The sequence below is a fragment of the Chelon labrosus genome, assembly GCF_963514085.1.
Source record: "Chelon labrosus genome assembly, chromosome: 15".
Lineage (NCBI taxonomy): Eukaryota > Metazoa > Chordata > Actinopteri > Mugiliformes > Mugilidae > Chelon > Chelon labrosus.
Window position 1 is genome coordinate 26,822,574 of NC_140348.1, and position 20,265 is coordinate 26,842,838.

At 42.3% G+C, this 20,265-nt stretch overlaps 3 protein-coding genes across 3 annotated transcripts; 1 reads left to right on the forward strand and 2 right to left on the reverse strand.

Annotated features, from left to right (window-relative positions):
* Nucleotides 1–1,011: 1,011 nt before the first annotated feature.
* On the reverse strand, nucleotides 1,012–4,050 carry LOC311500213 (zinc finger BED domain-containing protein 4-like). Its single transcript, XM_084561467.1, has 4 exons — nucleotides 3,411–4,050; nucleotides 3,026–3,149; nucleotides 2,672–2,811; nucleotides 1,012–2,584 (listed from the first exon to the last, which is right to left on the reverse strand). The coding sequence occupies exons 1-4, from the start codon at nucleotides 3,507–3,509 to the stop codon at nucleotides 1,820–1,822; spliced, it is 1,128 nt and encodes a 375-aa protein (XP_084417593.1). The 5' UTR covers nucleotides 3,510–4,050; the 3' UTR covers nucleotides 1,012–1,819.
* A 2,451-nt stretch (nucleotides 4,051–6,501) lies between these two features.
* On the forward strand, nucleotides 6,502–14,171 carry LOC311500058 (ovarian cancer G-protein coupled receptor 1-like; the record flags this gene model as incomplete). Its single annotated transcript, XM_084561233.1, has 3 exons — nucleotides 6,502–6,672; nucleotides 13,363–13,547; nucleotides 13,664–14,171. 3 exons carry the CDS (start codon nucleotides 6,502–6,504, stop codon nucleotides 14,169–14,171), a joined length of 864 nt encoding a protein of 287 aa, XP_084417359.1.
* A 1,576-nt stretch (nucleotides 14,172–15,747) lies between these two features.
* Nucleotides 15,748–18,119, reverse strand: LOC311500059 (ovarian cancer G-protein coupled receptor 1-like; the record flags this gene model as incomplete). Its single annotated transcript, XM_084561234.1, has 3 exons — nucleotides 15,748–17,433; nucleotides 17,550–17,728; nucleotides 17,964–18,119. The coding sequence occupies 3 exons, from the start codon at nucleotides 18,117–18,119 to the stop codon at nucleotides 16,923–16,925; spliced, it is 846 nt and encodes a 281-aa protein (XP_084417360.1). The 3' UTR covers nucleotides 15,748–16,922.
* Nucleotides 18,120–20,265: the final 2,146 nt, after the last annotated feature.

The window sequence follows — 20,265 nt, forward strand, 5'->3', positions numbered from 1 at the left end:
CAGTGTCACTTTTAATAAAAAATGTAGATGAATGTGGAAGAAGACAGCTGTTTGTCTGCTTCATCAGAACTGCTTGTTTTTTTGGCCCCTCTGCCCACATACTTGACCTTTTGCTGTAATTCTCCACGGAATTAAACCATGGGAACTGTAGAGGAGACTAGATTTACTAGAAGCTGTGGTTTGAACAGACAGAAATATGTATCTTTGATCATAATGTACCAGGAATGGACACGCGAGATGCAGTTCAGTACTGGAAAAAAAGGAAGCGTCTTATCTGGAGTCAGGAAAATGGAGCACGTGGTAGACCTGTCACGATGACTGTTACATCAAAGAACGAAGCTTGAACTCCTAGAACATTTGTATCACTTTTCTGCTCCTTATGCTGTATTTAAGATATATAAAACAAAATACCACGACCAAAACAGAAATAACTTACCCCTTACCCCTCATATCCATCTTTTGATGTGTTATGTCGTTTTCACAAACAAAAAGTTTTTAGGAAAACTGAATTCGATCATAAACATACTGATAATAATAGCAGTATTTTCTGTGGTGCCATAAGAATTCATTGGCATTTGATGGAGCAAGTAATAATTGGATCATCCCACAGATACTTCATCAGTTTTGGATCTAGTGAATTTGGAGGCCAGGTCAACACCTTGTGCTGTTCTTCGTGTTTTTTTTTTTTTTTAGTTGTGTCTGTGTCAGGCTGCATCCTGCTGGGGATGGCTGCTGCCATCAAGGAGTGTCATTGCTATGGGGTGGGGGGGCCTGGTCTGGTCTAGGTGGGTGCTACATGTCTAAGTAACATCCACACCAATGAATGCCAGGTCCAGAAGTTTCCCAGCAGAACACTGAACTGTTAAAAGATGGTCAATGTTATTCTCCTCTCCTTAATGTTGTGGCTGATTGGTGTATGTAAACCACAATATGTCCAAAAAAAGAAGGAAAAAAAAAAAAAAAGCTGAAACAAGGACAACAGGATTTGTTGGGTTTCTTGAAGACATTTCATCCAAGTAGCTTCTTCAGTTCTAAAAGGCTGGTGGAGCACCAGGATTTAAGTATCTTCTGGACATTAATGGGTCCTTAGAGTAAGATTGATTGAGGAAGGACAACTGGATCAAAACAAATCCCTCCAATGACAGGTATCAGGTATCAAGCCATTAACAGACATTAGTTGTGAGTTTGCGATGGGTAACACCCACTAATGTTTCTTATAACTTAAACTCTCTTTTTTTTTTTTTTGGCCAGGCAGTGTACATTACAGGGATGCAGCGTAAAATATTTAGTGCAACATGTAATTAAAGAAACTGAAGCAAACCCTCAAACTGGACTGATATCAGGTCTCTTAATAGTATGAAATGATTGATGGCAGATGTTTAATTGAAGGAATATCTGCTGACATCTTTCCTAACCACATAATAAACCTGATAATGATAATAATGACTGCACATGTCACTTCCTCATATGAGCAGATTTAGATGATCAGAAACATCCCGCATGTCACATTCTGCTGTAGAGGATGGAACCAGCACTAGTGTGAGGAACTCATTCATGTTCAACTTTCAAAGGTAAATATTGGAATAAATTGGAATAAATCTATAACCTGTGACAAAGAAACTACCTTAGGACTGTAGGTGTGAAGAATACTTCAGTTAAAAGTGTTCTGTTTGATTTAATTTGAGCTGGTTTGTTCTTAGCTGGGTTCTCTCCAGGTTCTCCAGCTTCCTCCCACTGTCCAAAGACATGCTCATTAGGTTAATTGGTGATTCTAAATTGGCCGTAGGTGTGAGTGTGAGCGTGGTTGTCTGTCTCTGTGTTAGCCCTGTGATGGACTGGCGACCTGTCCAGGGTGTATCCAAGCTACAAGTTCTCTTGTAGCTTGGTCAAAAGGAGCAAGAACCCTGAGCATCTCTTCAATGATCTGACATTCTTCTGGAGTCAGTGGAGTGATGTCAGGTTTTAATGAGGCCAGTGACACCCAGACTGCCTCCTTCTGCTCAGTCATTCTTTCAAACATTTGGTAGGTACTGTTCCATCGTGTTGGCACCTCGTTTATTAATTTATGGCCCGGTGTTCCCAGCTGTTGCTGTATTTGAGTGAGCTTCTCTTTAGCAGTCACGCTCGATCGAAAGTATGTCACAATGTGTCGTGTTTTGTTGCGTATTTCAGTTATTGTTGGGATTTGATCACATGATTTTCTCACAATTAAATTCAGGGAATGGGCTATACAAATGGTATGCCGTATTTGCAGCATTCGAGCACATGCAGTCATGTTTGCTGCTGCATCAGTGACAAGACACCTGACCTTTCCTGCTATGCCCCACTCCTCCGTGAGGCTCCTTTTAACCGTGGCAATGTTTTCTGCAGTGTGTTTCTGAGGAAAATGCTGCACTGCCAAGACTGATGAATGGAGTTCATGGCTTTCTTTGTCCACATAGTGGCCAGTAACAGCTAGATATGCCTCCATATTCATAGACGTCCACATATCAGCTGTTAAAGTAACAGCAACGGCACTCTGGAGGTCCTTTTTGGTTTTCTCCTTTTCCTCCTCATATCTCTGGCTCACCAAGTCCTTGATGGTCTGAAAATAACCATACAAATACTGTTACACCAATAAAATATAGTTATATAGTTAGTACAAACATATAATAAAAATTCTTAAACATACCTTCCTGCTTGGTAGAGCATACGAGGGTAGAATAAGCTTCAGGAGCTCCCTGAATCCCTCATTTTCAACAAAGCTGAGTGGCTGACAGTCTTTGATGATCATATTGACCACTGCCTCATCCACTGCTTGCTTGTTAGGAACTGCAAGCCAAAAGGAACTATTTTGTCAAAAGCTTAATAAAAGGACTGTAATTTTTACAAACAATATCAAATAGACATAAGATGACGTGGTGGTGTAGTGGTTAGCACTGTCGCCTCACAGCAAGAGGGTTGGAGGTTTGATACCAGGCCTGGAGCCTGTCTGTTTGCATGCATGTTTTTTTTAGCACAATTTTTAGAGAGACTTTCAACATACCTGGGGTACTCTCACGAGTATCTGCCAATTCTTCATTGCCATGCCGAGCTCTATAATGCCTCAGCATTGATGAAGTGCTCTTATTGATATAAGATAGCTCTGTAGAGCAGAGCCGACACTTCACCTACAATAACATAAAAAGTTAATTTATCTGAAAACAATTCAAACCTCTTACCAGAACATTGCATTCACTTGTTAAAAAAATAGACACCCTCTCATGATTACGAGATCAGGATCTCAGAATTACATGATAACATGAATAAAGCAACTCTAAGGCTCTTTAACTGACTATCATATGTATCACAGGTCATTCACTTGATAAACTGATAAAGTGAGTGCAATGCGCCACCGTAAAAAATAGTATATAAAGGAGAAAAAGATTTACCTTGTTTGGCGTCACGAGATCAAAATTATTCCACACCGGGGAAAACTTCCTAGAACGATCCATGATCAAGCAAAACTCCATCCGACAAACCCACGACATGTTGATACAGTTTGTTTCCTGATAAACACACTTTGGCGCGGCACATCCAAACGATACAGTTCCTGTATCGGTCACGTGATTCTTTCTTAAAGCAATACACGCACCGATACGAGGTTTCCCTCTTGAGCTCTCGGCACAGTGCTGATGCACCAGTGTCGCTCGTCCCACCACTACTAAATGGCACAGGAAACTTACTTAGCTGTTAAATGTAGCTCTGTGTGTGCACCCACCGAACTACCCATTGCATGCTACCTGGCTAACATGTGGTCTGTGTACTGGATGATGGTGTGATGTGCTGGTGTGGTGTATTGCCAGTGGCAGGGGAGACTGCCACATTACCTCCCCCCTCTCCTGGCCCAGCCGTGGTGGTCAACCGAGACAGGTAGTCTGCCAACAGGTTTGTCTTGCCGGGTTTGTGCCTGATCCTGAAACAGAAGGGTTGTAGGTCAAGATACCATCGTGTGATCCTAGCATTGCGATCCTTCATTGTGTTGATCCAAGACAGAGCTCTGTGGTCCGTTTCTAAGTCGAACTCCCTTCCAAGGGGATAGTAGGGCAAACTCTCCAAAGCCCATTTAATGGCTAAACCCTCCTTTTCAATTGTCGAATACCTGGTCTCCCGGGGTTCCAACTTACGGCTGAGATACAACACTGGTCTCTCTGAATGAATGAATGAATAAATATATTGCACAGACTGGTGTTATTACACCATAAGGTGTAATAATATAGCACATATTAGGAGTGCTCGTTGTGGAGCCTAACAGCAGCAGGAAGGAAAGACCTTCTGTATCTTTCCTTCACACATGGAGGGTGAAGCAGTCCGTCACTAAAGCTGCTCCTCAGTCCTGTCAGGTCACCATGGAGGGGGTGGGACTCATTGTCCAGCATGGAGGACAGTTTAGCCAGGACTCTCCTGTCACCCACCTCCCTCACTGAGTCCAAGGGGCAGCCCAGGACAGAGCTGGACTTCCTGATGATCTTATCCAACTTCTTCCTCTCCCTCTCTGTGATGCCACTGTTCCAGCAGACCACTCCGTACAAGATGGCTGAAGCCACTACAGAGTCAAAGAAGGTCTTCAGGAGTGCCCCTTTCACTCCAAAAGACCTCAGTCTCCTCAGAAGGTAGAGCCTGCTCTGTCCCTTCCTGTAGAGTGGCTCAGTGTTTTGGGCACCGGTACCACGCACAAGGACTTCCAAATCTGTGGTACCACTCTCAGCTCAAGGCTCAGGTTGGAGACATGCTCCATAACAGTTCATCTGCACAGGACTAAGGAGCCTGGAGCTGATAACCATCCGGTCCAGTTGCTTTCCTCGCTTTTATCTTCCTGAGCTCTCACCTGGTCTGCTGTGAAGGACAGGGATGGGGGATGAGTGGCTCCATCTTGGTGTGAAGATGTGAGTACATGGTCTGGTGAGCCAAAGGTGTGAGGGGCTGAGTGAGGAGGGCATAAACCAGGTGACAGCAAGTGAGGGACAAGCTGCATGAGGGGAGGAGTGGGTGCTTGATCAAACCTATTGAAATGTAGATTAAGGGCCCGTCCACACGGAAACGCAAAAACGCCGAAACGCAGAAGTTTTTCATCGTTTTGGCCTTTTGTCCACACGTATCCTGTAAACGCATAGCCCTAAAACGCACTTTTCTGAAAACGGGTCCCAGGGTGGAGAAATTCGAAAACGCAGCTCTTGCGTTTTCATGTGGACGGCGAATACGGGGAAAACGATGACGTCATCGCCACACTCCTGAGCAGCCTACCACATCCCGCGAGATGTCTCATAACAACATCAACAACAATGGCGGACTACATGCTAGTTTTCATGCTGGAGACGATATTGAGCCTATTAGGGTTACTAGGGCAAAATATCACGCTCCTGTGTCACCACGCTGAGCAAAAAAGGCGATTTGTAAACAGCGCTCAAGCTTTATGCGCATGCTCCGCATCTTCATCTCCATTTTTGGTTAATTTCTGAAACCGAAACAGCGCCACTTATAGGCCTGGAATAGGAAGTAGCGTTTTCGGTCGTCCCCACCTGTGCATGGGGTGTTTTATAGCCCGAAATGGTTTCCAGGCTTCTCCACACCCCTCTGATGTTCTGCCGCTGCAGCTGCTCCTCCATCTTCCTCCTGTAGGTGGCCTGTCCCTCCCTGACCTTCTTTCTTAGCTCCTTCTGTACAGTCTTCAGCTCCTCCTTATTCCCTGATCTGAAAGCTCTTTTCTTTTCCTTCAGCAGAGCTTTAATCTCAGTGTAGTGACCGAGACCCAACTAACTGATTGGTTGTTCCGACGTGTAACCCGAAGAAACTGATACTGAAACTTTCTGTACTTGAGATCCAAAATGCATTTATTTGCATACTATCCAAACTGTTTTCCATACATAATCTAAACTAAAATGTTCCATGCAGGTCCTTCGAGCACAGTCAAAAACTGTTTGCTTCGCCCTCATTAGCAACACCTGTGATTCCTAACATGAACTTAAATGTCTTCTGGCCAGCCTCGGCCATGACCATTACACCCCTTAGTGTGCAGTAGGAGTAAACCAAGAAAATACAAATGAATATATGGCTCCTGCACTCAGGGTTAATCCACTGCTGGTGGAAGGGCTACAGCTATACTGTATTCAATGTACACCTCAAACCTTCATGGATATCAATTAATAGATTAAATAACAGACAATGACAGATGTATGTTTATCTTGCTGTTCTCTTCTCTGTTTCTTCTGTCTGTACCCAGCTGGCCTTAGGCAGATGGGTCCCTCCATATGAGCTGGGTTCTGCTCAAGGTTTGTTCCTGTTAAAAGGGAGTTTTTCCTTGCCACCGTCGCCTTCAGGCTGCTCTGGGGGTTTCAGGCTGCTCTGGGGGTTTCAGGCCGGGTTTTTGTAAAGTGTCTTGAGACGATTTGTATTGTTATTGACGGTATATGAATAAAATTGAATTGAATTGAATTGAATAAATAATCTCTCTAATCTCTCAAACACCAGGATTGTTACGGAAAGATGGAAGATTTGAGCTTTAACACCTCCTCATTGGAAAGAAGTTACAATAACAGCAACATCAGCTTTAACTATGACTACTACTACTACACCACCGAGTATGTTTTAACATTAGTCATCATCTGCATCAGTCTTCCTTTGATCCTAGCAGCCATCTACTCACTCTCTGCTCTGGTGAGTCCATTATAACAGATGTATGTATTTATAATGATGTGTTGTGTACAGTCTGTCAGTAAATGATTGTCTTTGACTCGTCTCAGGTGTAAAAGTCTTGGTACATCTGGTTCTTAGATGGATAAATGTCTCTGACTGCAGTTTCTGGGCAGAGCCAGATGTCATATTTGGAGGAGGTGAAGTTCAGAACATGTTAACAACTGCTTTAGTTACTTTTACCAATGTTTTCCTGCAGGTCAGAAAGGATCACGGTGCTCCAGTCTACGTCATCAACCTCCTCATTTCTGACATCATTCAACTCCTCTGCATGATTGTTCGGGTGGCTGAAATTAATTACTTAGTGGCAGACATAAAAAAAAAAAAAATGTGGATACAGCTCTTTACGCTTTGTGTTTTTCTTTGTACCTCTGTTTTATCCACAAAACACAATTAAACCAAATCACAGAGATATATTTTAATGTTAATGAGGTATACAGTATCTTGTTAGGAGAGGTAGTACGTGTGTTTATCAGAATCAGAATACTTTAGTGTCCCATCCATGATCCAGTGGGATGTAGTTCAGCATTTTTCAACATGTGGATTCCAGCATTGGATCTGAAACTCCGTTGTTCTCACACAGAGGCCGTGAGTTCTGGACTTCCTGTCTCCTGGTGCCGTCTGCCGGAATCTGTGCTTGTGCTGGGAGTTGGTCTTTAACCCGAAACACGTCCCATCTCTCTGGTATCAGCCCTTTGTTGAAGAGGAGAGAAGCTAGGCAGGAGACGCCCACTATGGTGGCAAAAACAACCAGCACACAGATGGTCCTGATCGGGGCATACTGAACGTAAACGCCGTCTTCAAGGATGCATCCTGGGAAGTGGATGACAGGCGGTATCCCTAGCAATGGCTCCCCACACAGAAGTCTAAAAACGAACCCCGCCAGGAAACCAGAAGTGGCGCCGTAACCGTTGGACCTGCCCAAGAAGAGGACGCAGACCAGCTGAGGGAACATCAGGATGTAGGCGATTTCTCCTCCTAGGACCCAGAAAGCCATGACACCGGTGTGCAGGAAGGTCAAGGATGTACCTGCTAGTCCAAACAGGACCACGGCAAAACGAATCACCCACCGGATCTCATTCTCTGAGCCCTACAGTCAAAGAAAAAGAGGTACAGCAAAGGGTGAAAGGGGAGTATTTGTATTTCTCCAGACCTTTATTTTCCACCCTGTCCTTGCTTGAGCTTTCAGATTCTGAACACCACCACATGGGAAGTATTTTTGAACCTAGGACTTATTGGGAAAGTCCAGAAGCACATTTCCTTTGTACATCCCAATCAACGTGGAATTGAGCGCACATGTTGTACCCAACCCCTCCCTGTCCACGCCCGGTTTAAATATGCAATTGACCCTGCACCTGAGATTCCCCTCTCTGCACGATCAGAAAATGAAAACATAAGAATGAGTAAAGCCCAAATTATGCTTCCGCGTTGACACAGCGCGTCCGTGCGTACGGACCTATTACGGACCTATTGCGTCCTTGCGGACCCCCGTGCGTCCTACGCAAGGGCCAGACGTGCACCTCCCAAAAATCCTCGACGTGCGTCGAGGCGACGCAACAGCAACGCAGCGGCATTGGCTGTGATTGGTCCGCTAACTACATCCGCTGGAGACCGCTTTTCCGGTTTCCACTCATAAACATCATTGTCTCCTTTGTCGTGCCCTAATTTGCAATAGAAGTATTTCTTCCTCTGCTTGAATAATTTGGAGCTCCAATGCCAGTCTTTCTGTCTCGGTGTCCATCGTACACTGTGACTACGACAAAAGCCGGAAGGTAAATAACGAGGCGAGATACGTCACAAGAGTCTCGGTCGGTCGGTCACAAAAAATCATAGCGCCCTCTACCGGTGTGGCATGCATTTCGACACGTAAACCCCACGCAGAACCATCACGGTCTCACGACTGCGTCCGAGCAACTGCGTGGCCATTGCGTGACCATTGCGTGATCACTACGCGGAAGCATAATCTAGCCTTTAGACGGGAAAAAAGAAGAACTTTGAAGAAAGCGAATTGGAGACGCTACTCACTGGAGTGGAGATGCTCAAAAATTTACTCTTTGACATTTGAACTTTTCCATGAACAAGAATGTACGTAAGGTTTTTGCACACACCCTTCGCCTATTTGGAGTCAGGAAAATGGAGCGTGTGGTAGAACGTTTGCCTTGACTGTTACGACAACATGGAAAGAAGATGGAACTCCTACAACATTTGTGTCTCACTTTGCTGCTCCTTACACTGTATTTAAGATGAAGGTGAAGTTATGCCTGATCACCTTTGTCTGTCCATGTAGGGCCGTGCCTATCTGCTTGAGGTTTTAATACTAGCTGAGGGGAATTTCTAACTAGATGATGTGATCTTGAGCTATGTCTTTAGTAGCCCACAGGAAATTACTCAAGGGAGCTCTGAAGCTCTTCTTCAAAGATCTCCTCTAAATTAACACAGCCTGAACTGATCTGAATAAAATAAGGCGGACACAGTTACAATGATTTTAAAGCATGGGAACTGTGGATTAATTGGCTCAGAGGGGGAGACAGGCAAGTACGTCACTGGACGAGAGACATAGACGCTGAGAATAAAGTTATTGTGGCAGTATGGGAGAGAGGGAAATATGAGGAACAGCAGCAGCAATGTTTAGATTGAATCACTAAGGACGAAGAGAGGCAGCTTCATAACTAGAGCCAGATCAGATTTTAGATCTCACAGTCTCTGAGCTAAAATAATTCAGGTCAAACGGTAAGTAAAACTTCTTTTACTCTTGTGCCAATTCACATCTGAAATCACACCACATTTAAAAGACATGTGTAACCCATGTTAAAATATGACATGAATAAGAATAAATAGTTTAAAAACTGCATAAATAAGTTTGAAAGTTAAGTGATTGATTTAATGTAAGTTAATTCATCAGTTAATTAAAAAGATGTTAATATAGCAATAATTTAATGTTTAAGATTAAAAAGTATGCTGACAGAAATTCAAGTCGCTGCCCCTTTAAGGGACAGGTGGCGCTAGACGCAGCACCTCAGTGACGCTGCAGCAGAGACTTGTGGGAGAGAGCAGAGGAAAAATCGGAGAGAACGAGCGGTGGAAAATAAGCAGAGAAAGGATTGAAAAAGTTGATCTTGCAGTTGGAAAAACATAACTTACCTGGTCGGGAACTGACGGGGATTTTATGAGAACTAAGCCACACCGGTTTTGGTGAGTTTTGTGTTGTTTTCTCGCGTTTTTGCCGTGTTGTACTTTTTTTTCCTAGCGGAGAGCTAACGCTAAAAACGTAGCTGTTTACAAGTAAATGCTTCGTCATAAACGGTTTACCAGTTAATATTTTGGGTTTATGAAGACTGTGAATGTTATAGAAGTGAATGTATGCTGTGTAAATGAAAGATGTGTGCAGTAGTTTGTGTGGGAGACGGAGCCGTGACTTAAAAGAGGCCGGTCCGCCGCCATATTTGAGGTGAAAAAGCACCGTAGCAGTAACGTTACAACTCAGAGACTGTGAAACATTTATTTGTGCAATTTGCGGATTTGAAAAAAGAGATTTATTGTGCTTATGACCTGTTACACAGGTCAGGTGTTTTGCTTGGTTTGAAGCTCGGTCGGAGCAAGGATTGGTCTGCAGTGTGCGGGCGTGCACTTGCACAGACGGGATTTAAGATGGCGAGCCAGACCCAGATCTTCAACTCATCTTCTCCATCGCATCAGTGAGGAAATCTGCTGCGTATGGTGACTCGCTGCCAGAGTGGTAGGAGTATCAGGAACTGGTTCTGAACTGAACACTGATTGAATTATTTTCTCTGGACTGAATCGAACTGAATCTTTTCAACTGAACTGGATAATTGAACTCACATTGGGACTTGAACTTGAAATTAAGGTGTTATACTTTTCTTTTCATACTGAGTTCATATTTGAATGTGATTTGAAATGATTGTGGTCCACTTTGATGTGATTTTGCAATTGAAGGTATTATCTTACCTGTAAAAGAAAGGAAAAAGAGTTAACTCAGGAAGAAAATAGGAATTCTAAAATAGGTGCAACCTAGGAAAAAAAACTGGTCTAACTTAACTTAGATTAGACTAAAATAACTTAGGTGAACTAAAGAACAAAAAGAGAGTGAAATACCTTTTCATTTACGATACTTACCTCAAAGTTAAGACCCTGCAGGATATTTTTGTTTTGTGTATTGTATTTTACATCTGTGTTTTGCATTCAGTAAATTGCCGGCCTTTTGTATTTAAGTCTCTGGTGTAATTATTTTTGCTCCCCACTCCTTAGAACCTAGAACTGGTCCAGTAGTGCAGTAAGTGGTGTGATACCGGTGCTACACATGGATGTTAACTTCTATGTCCAACCCTGATTTTATGACAGCATGAATTGTTTGTGGGGATTGTGTTGTCTTCACTGCCTGAGAGCTCCTCTATGAGTCAGTGACTAAAGGTTGTGTTCATACTGAACCTGCTGCTTTTTTCTTGCCTCTTACTTCTTTCACTATACTGTACTATAGCTATACTGTATTCAGCGTTCACCTCAAACCTTCATGGATATCAATTAATAGATTAGATAAATAATCTCTCAAACACCAGGATTGTCACGGAAAGATGGAAGATTTGAGCGTTAACAGCAACATCAGCTTTAACTATTACTTCAATACCACTGAGAAGTACAAAAACACCGATTGCTGCCAATTTGCATTAATCTCAAATGTTTATACATTGGTCTTCCTTTGATCCTCGTGGTCATCTACAGTCCCTGACAAAAGTCTTGTCACTTATCCATTTTGTAGAAACAACAGTTTATAACCTGACTTTTAATTAATCCATTGGTTTTAGAAATGGCTCATATGAAAGCTAAAACTCTCCCAAATTATGTTTGATATACTAAAATAAATTTGCTTCACTGAAGAAAGATTGATCATTTAATGAACACAGAAAGGTCAGATTTTGGCAAGACAAAAGTCTTGTCGCTTGGGTACAAGTTGACCCTAAGTGCCCCTCAAATATATGTATTATCAATTTGTTTTACAAGCAATGGCTAATTACAATCCCAACAGCTTTTGAAATAATGTTTTGGTGCCAAACAAAACTGCTAAAAAGCATTCTAACGTTCACAGCTTGGTAAAGCCCACTGAGTCAGTTTTTGCAAAGACAAAAGTCTTGTCGATTGTCATATGATGCACCCAATCCTAGATTACAGCCTCAAAGAATAAGAAAAAGATTTGAAGAGACTGGAGATGTTTTTGACAAGCCCAGGTCCGGCAGACCCCGCAAGACAACTGCTCGGGAGGACCGTTTGTTGGCTCGAAAATCCAAAGCCAGCCCCTTTTCCACTGCAGCAGAGCTCCACCAGGCCTTGTCACCTCAAGTCCCCGTGTCAACCAGAACAGTTTGAGAATTCTGTCTCGAAATGGCCTCCATGGTAGAATCAGTGCCCAGAAACCAGCACTAAACAAAAGGCAATTAAAAAAACGTGTGGCATTTGCCAAGGCCCACAGCCTGCTAAAAGGATGGACGCTGGAAAAGTGGCAGAAGGTGGATTTCTCAGATGAATCTTCGGTTGAATTACATCACAGCCGCCGCAAATATTGCAGGAGACCTACTGGAGCTCGCATGGATCCGAGATTCACCCAGAAAACAGTTAAATTTGGTGGCGGAAAAATCATGGTCTGGGGTTACATCCAGTATGGGGGTGTGCGAGAGATTTGTGGAAGGCAATATCAATAGCGTAAAATATCAAGAAGTATTAGCTACCTCTTACATTCCCAACCATAAAAGGGGTCAAATTTTGCAGCAGGATGGTGCTCCATCGCATACTTCCATCTCTAAATCAAAGTTCCTCAAGGCGAAGAAGATCAAGGTGCTCCAGGACTGGCCAGCCCAGTCACCAGACATGAACATCATTGAGCATGTCTGGGGAAAAATGAAAGAGGAAGCATGGAAGACGAAACCAAAGCATCTTGATGAACTCTGGGAGGCATGTAAGACTGCTTTCTTTGCTATTCCTGATGACTTCATCAATAAATTGTATGAATCATTGTCGAACCGCATGGATGCAGTCCTTCAAGCTCAAGGAAGTCATACAAGATATTAAATATGGATCTCACAGCACCAGTACTTCATTCACTGATGTTATGCATCATATTTTTGTATTTGAAGTAAATGATTTGTTCAATTTTCACATTACTTTCTGTAGGCGACAAAACTTTTGTCTTGCCAAAATCTGACCTTTCTGTGTTCATTAAATGATCAATCTTTCTTCAGTGAAGCAAATTTATTTTAGTATATCAAACATAATTTGGGAGGGTTTTAGCTTTCATATGAGCCATTTCTAAAACCAATGGATTAATTAAAAGTCAGGTTATAAACTGTTGTTTCTACAAAATGGATAAGTGACAAGACTTTTGTCAGGGACTGTACTCACTCTCTTCTCTGGTGAGTCCATTATAACAGATGTATGTATTTATAATGATGTGTTGTGTACAGTCTGTCAGTAAATGATTGTCTTTGACTCGTCTCAGGTGTAAAAGTCTTGGTACATCTGGTTCTTAGATGGATAAATGTCTCTGACTGCAGTTTCTGGGCAGAGCCAGATGTCATATTTGGAGGAGGTGAAGTTCAGAACATGTTAACAACTGCTTTAGTTACTTTTACCAATGTTTTCCTGCAGGTCAGAAAGGATCACGGTGCTCCAGTCTACATCATCAACCTCCTCATTTCTGACATCATTCAGCTCCTCTGTATGATTGTTTGGGTGGCTGATAAGAATTACTCAGTGGGAGTCATTTTCATATATCTTTATCGTTATGGTCTGTTGTCCAGCGTTGGCTTCATGGTGTGTATCTCCCTAGAAAGGTAACTATCTGTCTGATCCAGTTTGTGTGTATCTACGTCTGTGTGTAACCATTTTATTAGTATATAATTCTGATGCTCCTCAAAGACTGTCTATGTGTGTCTGTCTTTCATTACAGGTATTTGGTCATCGCCTGGCCGCTGTGGTACAGATTCAGACGAACCATCAAGACCTCTGTGGTGGTCTCTGTCCTAGTCTGGATCCTTCCTCTTGTTTATTTCCTCCCATACTATTTGTGGTTTCATTTTCAGATCAGCAATATCATATTTGCCATCTTCCTCCTCCTCCCCCTCCCTCTGTTCATCTTCTTCCTGGGTGGGACTCTTAAAGCCCTGTCTACATCCCTCAGTGTCTCCTCTGATGAAAAGCGAAGAATTGTGTCAGTCTTGGTCGTGGTGCTGCTTATTTACACACTGATGTTCCTGTCCACTGTCAGTTGGTTAATGGTAGACGAAATCGACAGCTTTCATTTCTGGATTGTGTCTAACATTCTTCTTCGGTTGAGTCCTCTTGCAGACTTGATTTTGTACATTTTCATTAGGAAAGGAACCACAGACAAGCTTCTGGCCTCACTGTGTTGTTGTAGAATACAGCTTCAGGAATCACCAAATGAACAGCATGAATAACGACAGCATGTACACAGTCAGCTTCATGTAGGCAGGAAGCAGAAGTTTTAGTTTAGTTGTTGTAGTAGGAGGCGGTGGCCAGCAGGTGGTGCTGCTGTCATTTCAAAGTCAAAGTCAAAGTCAGCTTTATTGTCGATTCTTCACATGTTCCAGACATACAAAGCAATCGAAATTACGTTCCCCTCCATCCCACGGTGAGGACAAGACATGTAGTTAAAAAAAGTAACCTAGAATTAGACATAACTAAAAAAAAGATAGCTAAAAAAGATAAATACAGTAAATAGACATTTGAACAAGTTTGTGCAGTAAATGGCATTGTAGTGCAAAGACAGTATGGTCATAGAGGCTGACTGCAGAACACAGAGATCCAGACAGAAGTCTGCTGCATGTTGCCTCCTTTTAAACCAGCTGATCACCAACTGTTGTACAGCTGACACTGAAACAGCAGAGATCCAACAAGGAAGAAGTTTCTTTCTAAAGCTGAGCGTTGTGCAGGGTGACAGTTTCTAAACTAGAAGAGTGGATCTGAATGTGTGATTATTATAGTTTTTGTTGCTCAGAAAGTTCTAAATAAAACTGTTGTTGATCATTGATTCAATTAAAGGTCTATATGATGTGATTCTTTTTCTCCTTCTTTGATCCATCATTGGGTGAGTCTTTCTCTTTAACCCATCCATTGGTTCACACAGCAGTGTGAACCAACTTTAGTGTGTCCATGCAGGAAGAAGCAGGAAAAGAGAAATGTGATGCTGTTTTTGAGGTTGTCATTCAGCAGCTTTCCTTGGAGTATGTTTTGTTTAAATAATATCTGTTGATATCTTTCGTGATGATTCCTGTGATCATTTTAATTATATCTGACTACGTATCTCACTTCCTCATACAGAGTAGATTTGAATATGAAACTTCCTAAATGTCACATTCTGCTGTAGACTGTTTAAATGCAGAGGACAGAACCAACACCAACTTTTAAAGGTAAACATATAAAAAAAAAAATGTCACATGTAAAGATTATTAAGAAAGAACAAAACAAAGTTAAATATATGAAAATAAATGTATAAATTGAAACAATCAAAACAGCTTTGAACTGTAGGTGTGAAGAATACTTCAGTGAAACCTGTGGCTCAGGAAGGATTCAGATATTTCTCTTATGTACATATACTATACTAGAAACAGACTATAAAAATAATATTCCAGCATGGAAAATATAGTTGAATTAAGTCCCTGACTGAGGTTCCTTAAGCAAACACCTAAAAGGTCCCTGTTCACTTGGATGTGTTCAATGCAGAGAACAAACTCCTTGGATGTGTGTTCACATGTACTATCTATACTGTATATATATATATATATATACACACACACACACACACAGGATCACAGGGACACACAAAGCCCACACAAATAGAACAGGACTATCAAAAATGAGATGTTGTAAATGTAACCCGTCCCGTGTGCTTCCTCTGGTGCCTCTCTGGACACTCTGCGTTGTGTTTTTTATTTTTGTGTTGGTGTACGGGTGTAATGCAGAGGGACGAGCCGGACACACGGGGCAATTTATTTGTGGCTTTGACCACGCCGTTTATTTTCACAGACGTCACAGATGCTGGCGGCTTCACCTCCTTACAAGCAACAGAGGAACATTCTACATCAGAGTATGTTGTATAAAACAACTCTATAACATCTACAATGAAGCGCTGTGTTTCTACAGGTTCACAGACGACCGGAACTGGGAAGCTGGCACACATAGTACTTACAACTAGCCACAGTCACGACTGACATAAGCAAAAAACAACACAAGTTAAATAAGGATATACATTCCCAAACTGCATCTGACCGTTCATATTCGTCTCAGCACACATACCGTTCACAAAGAACAATTTTACAACTGTTAATAGTCCAAATATTAGAATATACCACAGAGAGCCATTTATGCTGTGGTTACCTTACTAGCAATAGAGAAACACGGTGGCCTGCAAGGACAAACAGAGACAATCGCTGAACCCCCAAGGGGCAAAAAATGATACAACACCGCCATCTACTGGCTTCAATGGGCAACTGCCTTACATGCACCCCTTCTTTAATTGATGGCGTCCCAGTCATCAGAACAAATGAAATAAAACCAGGACCACCTACTAAACACAAACAAACAGAACAGTCAAAATAATGGCAATTTTTGTACCTGCAGCCAGTGGTAAAAAAGTACTATAGTAAAACAATAATAATTACACATAGTACACAAGGTAAACAATATAATTGTAATAATGTAAAACTGAGCAAAAATTAAATAAAATAAAATATAGACTGTAAACTTGAAATGTAAACTTAGAGGGGGTAGCTCGTATATATACACATTTACAGTATTTGAAAACAGCTATGTGACTAAAGTGCAGTGGTGCAGTGGTATTTCGGTCCAGTTTAAGGCTCAGAGTTGAGCAGATGGATGGAATGTGGATAGAAACTTTCTTCAGCCTCTCAGTCTTTGTCCTCAGGCAGCGGAAACGCCAGCCTGATGGCAGTAGAGAGAGGAGAGAGTGTCCGGGGTGACTGGACTGTTCCAGGATATTCTTGGCCTTTAACCTGCAACGTCCGGTGTTGAGAGTCAGGGGGGCTGAAGTGTGGTGACCCACTCAAACCACCTGTGGTCTGCTAGTCAGGAAGCTGTAGATTATGACAGCTACAGCACCAGATATGGCTGCAATAGAGTCCAGCTAGCTGTTGAGAACACACTTCCAAATAGAAACGTACATGCTGTCGTTATTCATGCTGTTCATCTGCTAATTCCTGAAGCTGCATTCTGCAACAACACAGTGAGGCCAGAAGCTTGTCTGTGGTTCCTTTCCTAATGAAAATGTACAAAATCAAATCTGCAAGAGGACTCAAAACACGAAGAATGTCAGACACAATGGTGAAGCTAGAGTTCAGTCTGTCTTTTCCTGCCAGTATCAAAATGACAGTGGGCAGGAACATCAGTGTGTAAATTAGCAGCACTGCCACCAAAATTGCCACAATTCTTCGTTTTTCATCAGAGGGGACACTGAGGGATGTAGACAGGGCTTTAAGAGTCCCACCCAGGAAGAAGATGAACAGAGGGAGGGGGAGGAGGAGGAAGACGGCAAAGATGGTTTCTGTGATCTGAATATCAACCGAGACAGAGCATAGGAGGACATAGACAAGAGGAAAGATCCAGACTAGGGCAGAGACCACCACAGAGGTCTTGATGGTTCGTCTGAATCTGTACCACAGCGGCCAGGCGATAACCAAATACCTGTAATGAAAGACAGACACACATAGACAGTCTTTGAGGAGCATCAGAATTATATACTAATAAAATGGTTAGACACAGACGTAGATACACACAAACTGGATCAGACAGATAGTTACCTTTCTAGGGAGATACACACCATGAAGCCAACGCTGGTCAACACACCATAATCGTAAATGTTAATAAAAATAATATTATAATATGTTCCTTCCACCCAAAAAATCATGCAGAGGAGCTGAATGATGTCAGAAATGAGGAGGTTGATGATGTAGACTGGAGCACTGTGATCCTTTCTGACCTGCAGGAAAACATTGGTAAAAGTAACTGAAGCAGTTGTTAACATGTTCTGAACTTCACCTCCTCCAAATATGACATCTGGCTCTGCCCAGAAACTGCAGTCAGAGACATTTATCCATCTAAGAACCAGATGTACCAAGACTTTTACACCTGAGACGAGTCTAAGACAATCATTTACTGACAGACTGTACACAACACATCATTATAAATACATACATCTGTTATAACGGACTCACCAGAGAAGAGAGTAAGGAGATGGCCAATAAGATTAATAGAAGGCTGATGCAAATGATGAGTAATGCAACAATATATAAGATTAATACGTCCTTCTCTGTGGTGCAGTAGTAGTCAAAGTTAAAGTTGATGTTGCTGTTAACGTTCAAATCTTCCATCTTTCCGTGCCAGTCCTGGTGTTTGAGAGATCAGAGAGATTATTTATCTAATCTATTAATTGATATCCATGAAGGTTTGAGGTGTACATTGAATACAGTATAGCTATAGTACAGTATAGTGAAAGAAGTAAGAGGTAAGAAACAAGCAGCAAATTCAGTATGAACACAACCTTTAGTCACTGACTGATAGAGGAGCTCTCAGGCAGTGAAGACAACACAATCCCCACAAACAATTCATGCTGTCATAAAATCAGGGTTGGACATAGAAGTTAACATCCATGTCTTTTAAATGTGGTGTGATTTCAGATGTGAATTGGCACAAGAGTAAAAGAAGTTTTACTTACCGTTTGACCTGAATTATTTTAGCTCAGAGACTGTGAGATCTAAAATCTGATCTGGCTCTAGTTATGAAGCTGCCTCTCTTCGTCCTTAGTGATTCAATCTAGACATTGCTGCTGCTGTTCCTCATATTTCCCTCTCTCCCATACTGCCAAAATAACTTTATTCTCAGCATCTACGTCTCTCGTCCAATGACGTACTTGCCTGCCTCCCCCTCTGAGTCAATGTCTTCTCTTGGGGCCTCACGAAGGATGCGTGTTCACAGAAACGTTCCGTACGTTCTTGTTCACGGAAAAGTTCAGATGTATCAAGAGTGAAATGACAGCGAACATGTACGTGCCTACGCCAACCCCATGGGTGTCGTACGCTGGCTTCTACAGATGTCGATTCCTTTGGCGACACTTAGAGGTGATGCCGGGAAACTGTCAGAAATGTGAAAACTATTACTCCGACCGATCGAGACTACGTCGGTCGACCCTGAGCAGAGCCATGCAAGCCGCGTGGGACAGAATTATCCGCATGTCAGCAAGGTATATCTAATTCCCATACAATGCAGCTGAACAGGTCAACATTAAAGAGCAATTTGCAGCGAGAGGCGGTTTTCTGACTGTTATCGGAGCTATCGACTGCACACACATTGATATAAAAGCGCCATCGCATGAATTTTTAATGTCAACAGGAAACATTTTCATTCGATCAATGTACAGATCATACGTGATGCGCAAATGCAAGTAACCAACATTGTGGCAGCGTGCCAGAGAGTACATTTTTGCGCACCTCCACTGCAGTGAGTAGTGTCTCCAATTTGCTTTCTCTGAAGTTCTTCTTTTTCCCCGTCTTACTCATTCTTATGTTTTCATTTTCTATTCGCACAGAGAGGGCGAATCGCAGGTGCAGGGTCAATTTAAATATAATTTGCATATTTGAAAGGGGCGTGGACAGAGAGTTGCTTCTAAATGATAAAAATGCTTCTACATCTGAGCGGGAGCCACGTTTTAGAATGAAATCCACGCAAGTCTTCGTACATAAGGCCCCTGGAGAGATAGAAATGGTCCCTTTTCACCCTTAGCTGTGCCAGTTCTGGTTTCCTGGCGGGGTTCGTTTTTAGACTTCTGTGTCCTTGCTGGGGATACCACCTGGCATTTACATTCAGTACGCCCCGATCAGGACCATCTGTGTGCTGGTTGTTTTTGCCACCATAGTGGGCATCTCCTGCCTAGCTTCTCTCCTCTTCAACAAAGGGCTGATACTAGAGAGGTGGAACGTGTTTCAGGTTAAAGACCAACTCTCAGCACAAGCACAGATGCCGGCAGGCGGCACCAAGTTCATTTCCTAATGAAAATGTACAAAATCAAGTTTGCAAGAGGACTCTACAGAAGAAGAATGTGAGCCACAATCCAGAAATGAAAGCTGTCGATTTTGTCTACCGGTAAGCCAACGACAGTGAGCAGGAACATCAGTGTGTAAATAAGCAGCACCACGACCAAAACTGACACAATTCTTTGTTTTTCATCAGAGGAGACACTGAGGCATGTAGACAGGGCTTTAAGAGTCCCACCCAGGAAGAAGATGAACTTCAAATTTATATAACAGACTTTCTATCAATCCAGTTTGAGGGTTTGTTTCACCTTATTTGTTTTTATGTTGCACCAAATATTTCATACATTACAGAGATGCAGTGTGATCTATGAGCGGCCGTCACAACACATTGTCAGGAAAGCAACTAGATGACAAACTGGAACTGGAACAAAACTAAAAGCTGTGAGTTTATATTATTTTATTCCAGTAATTATGAAAATCAAGTTAA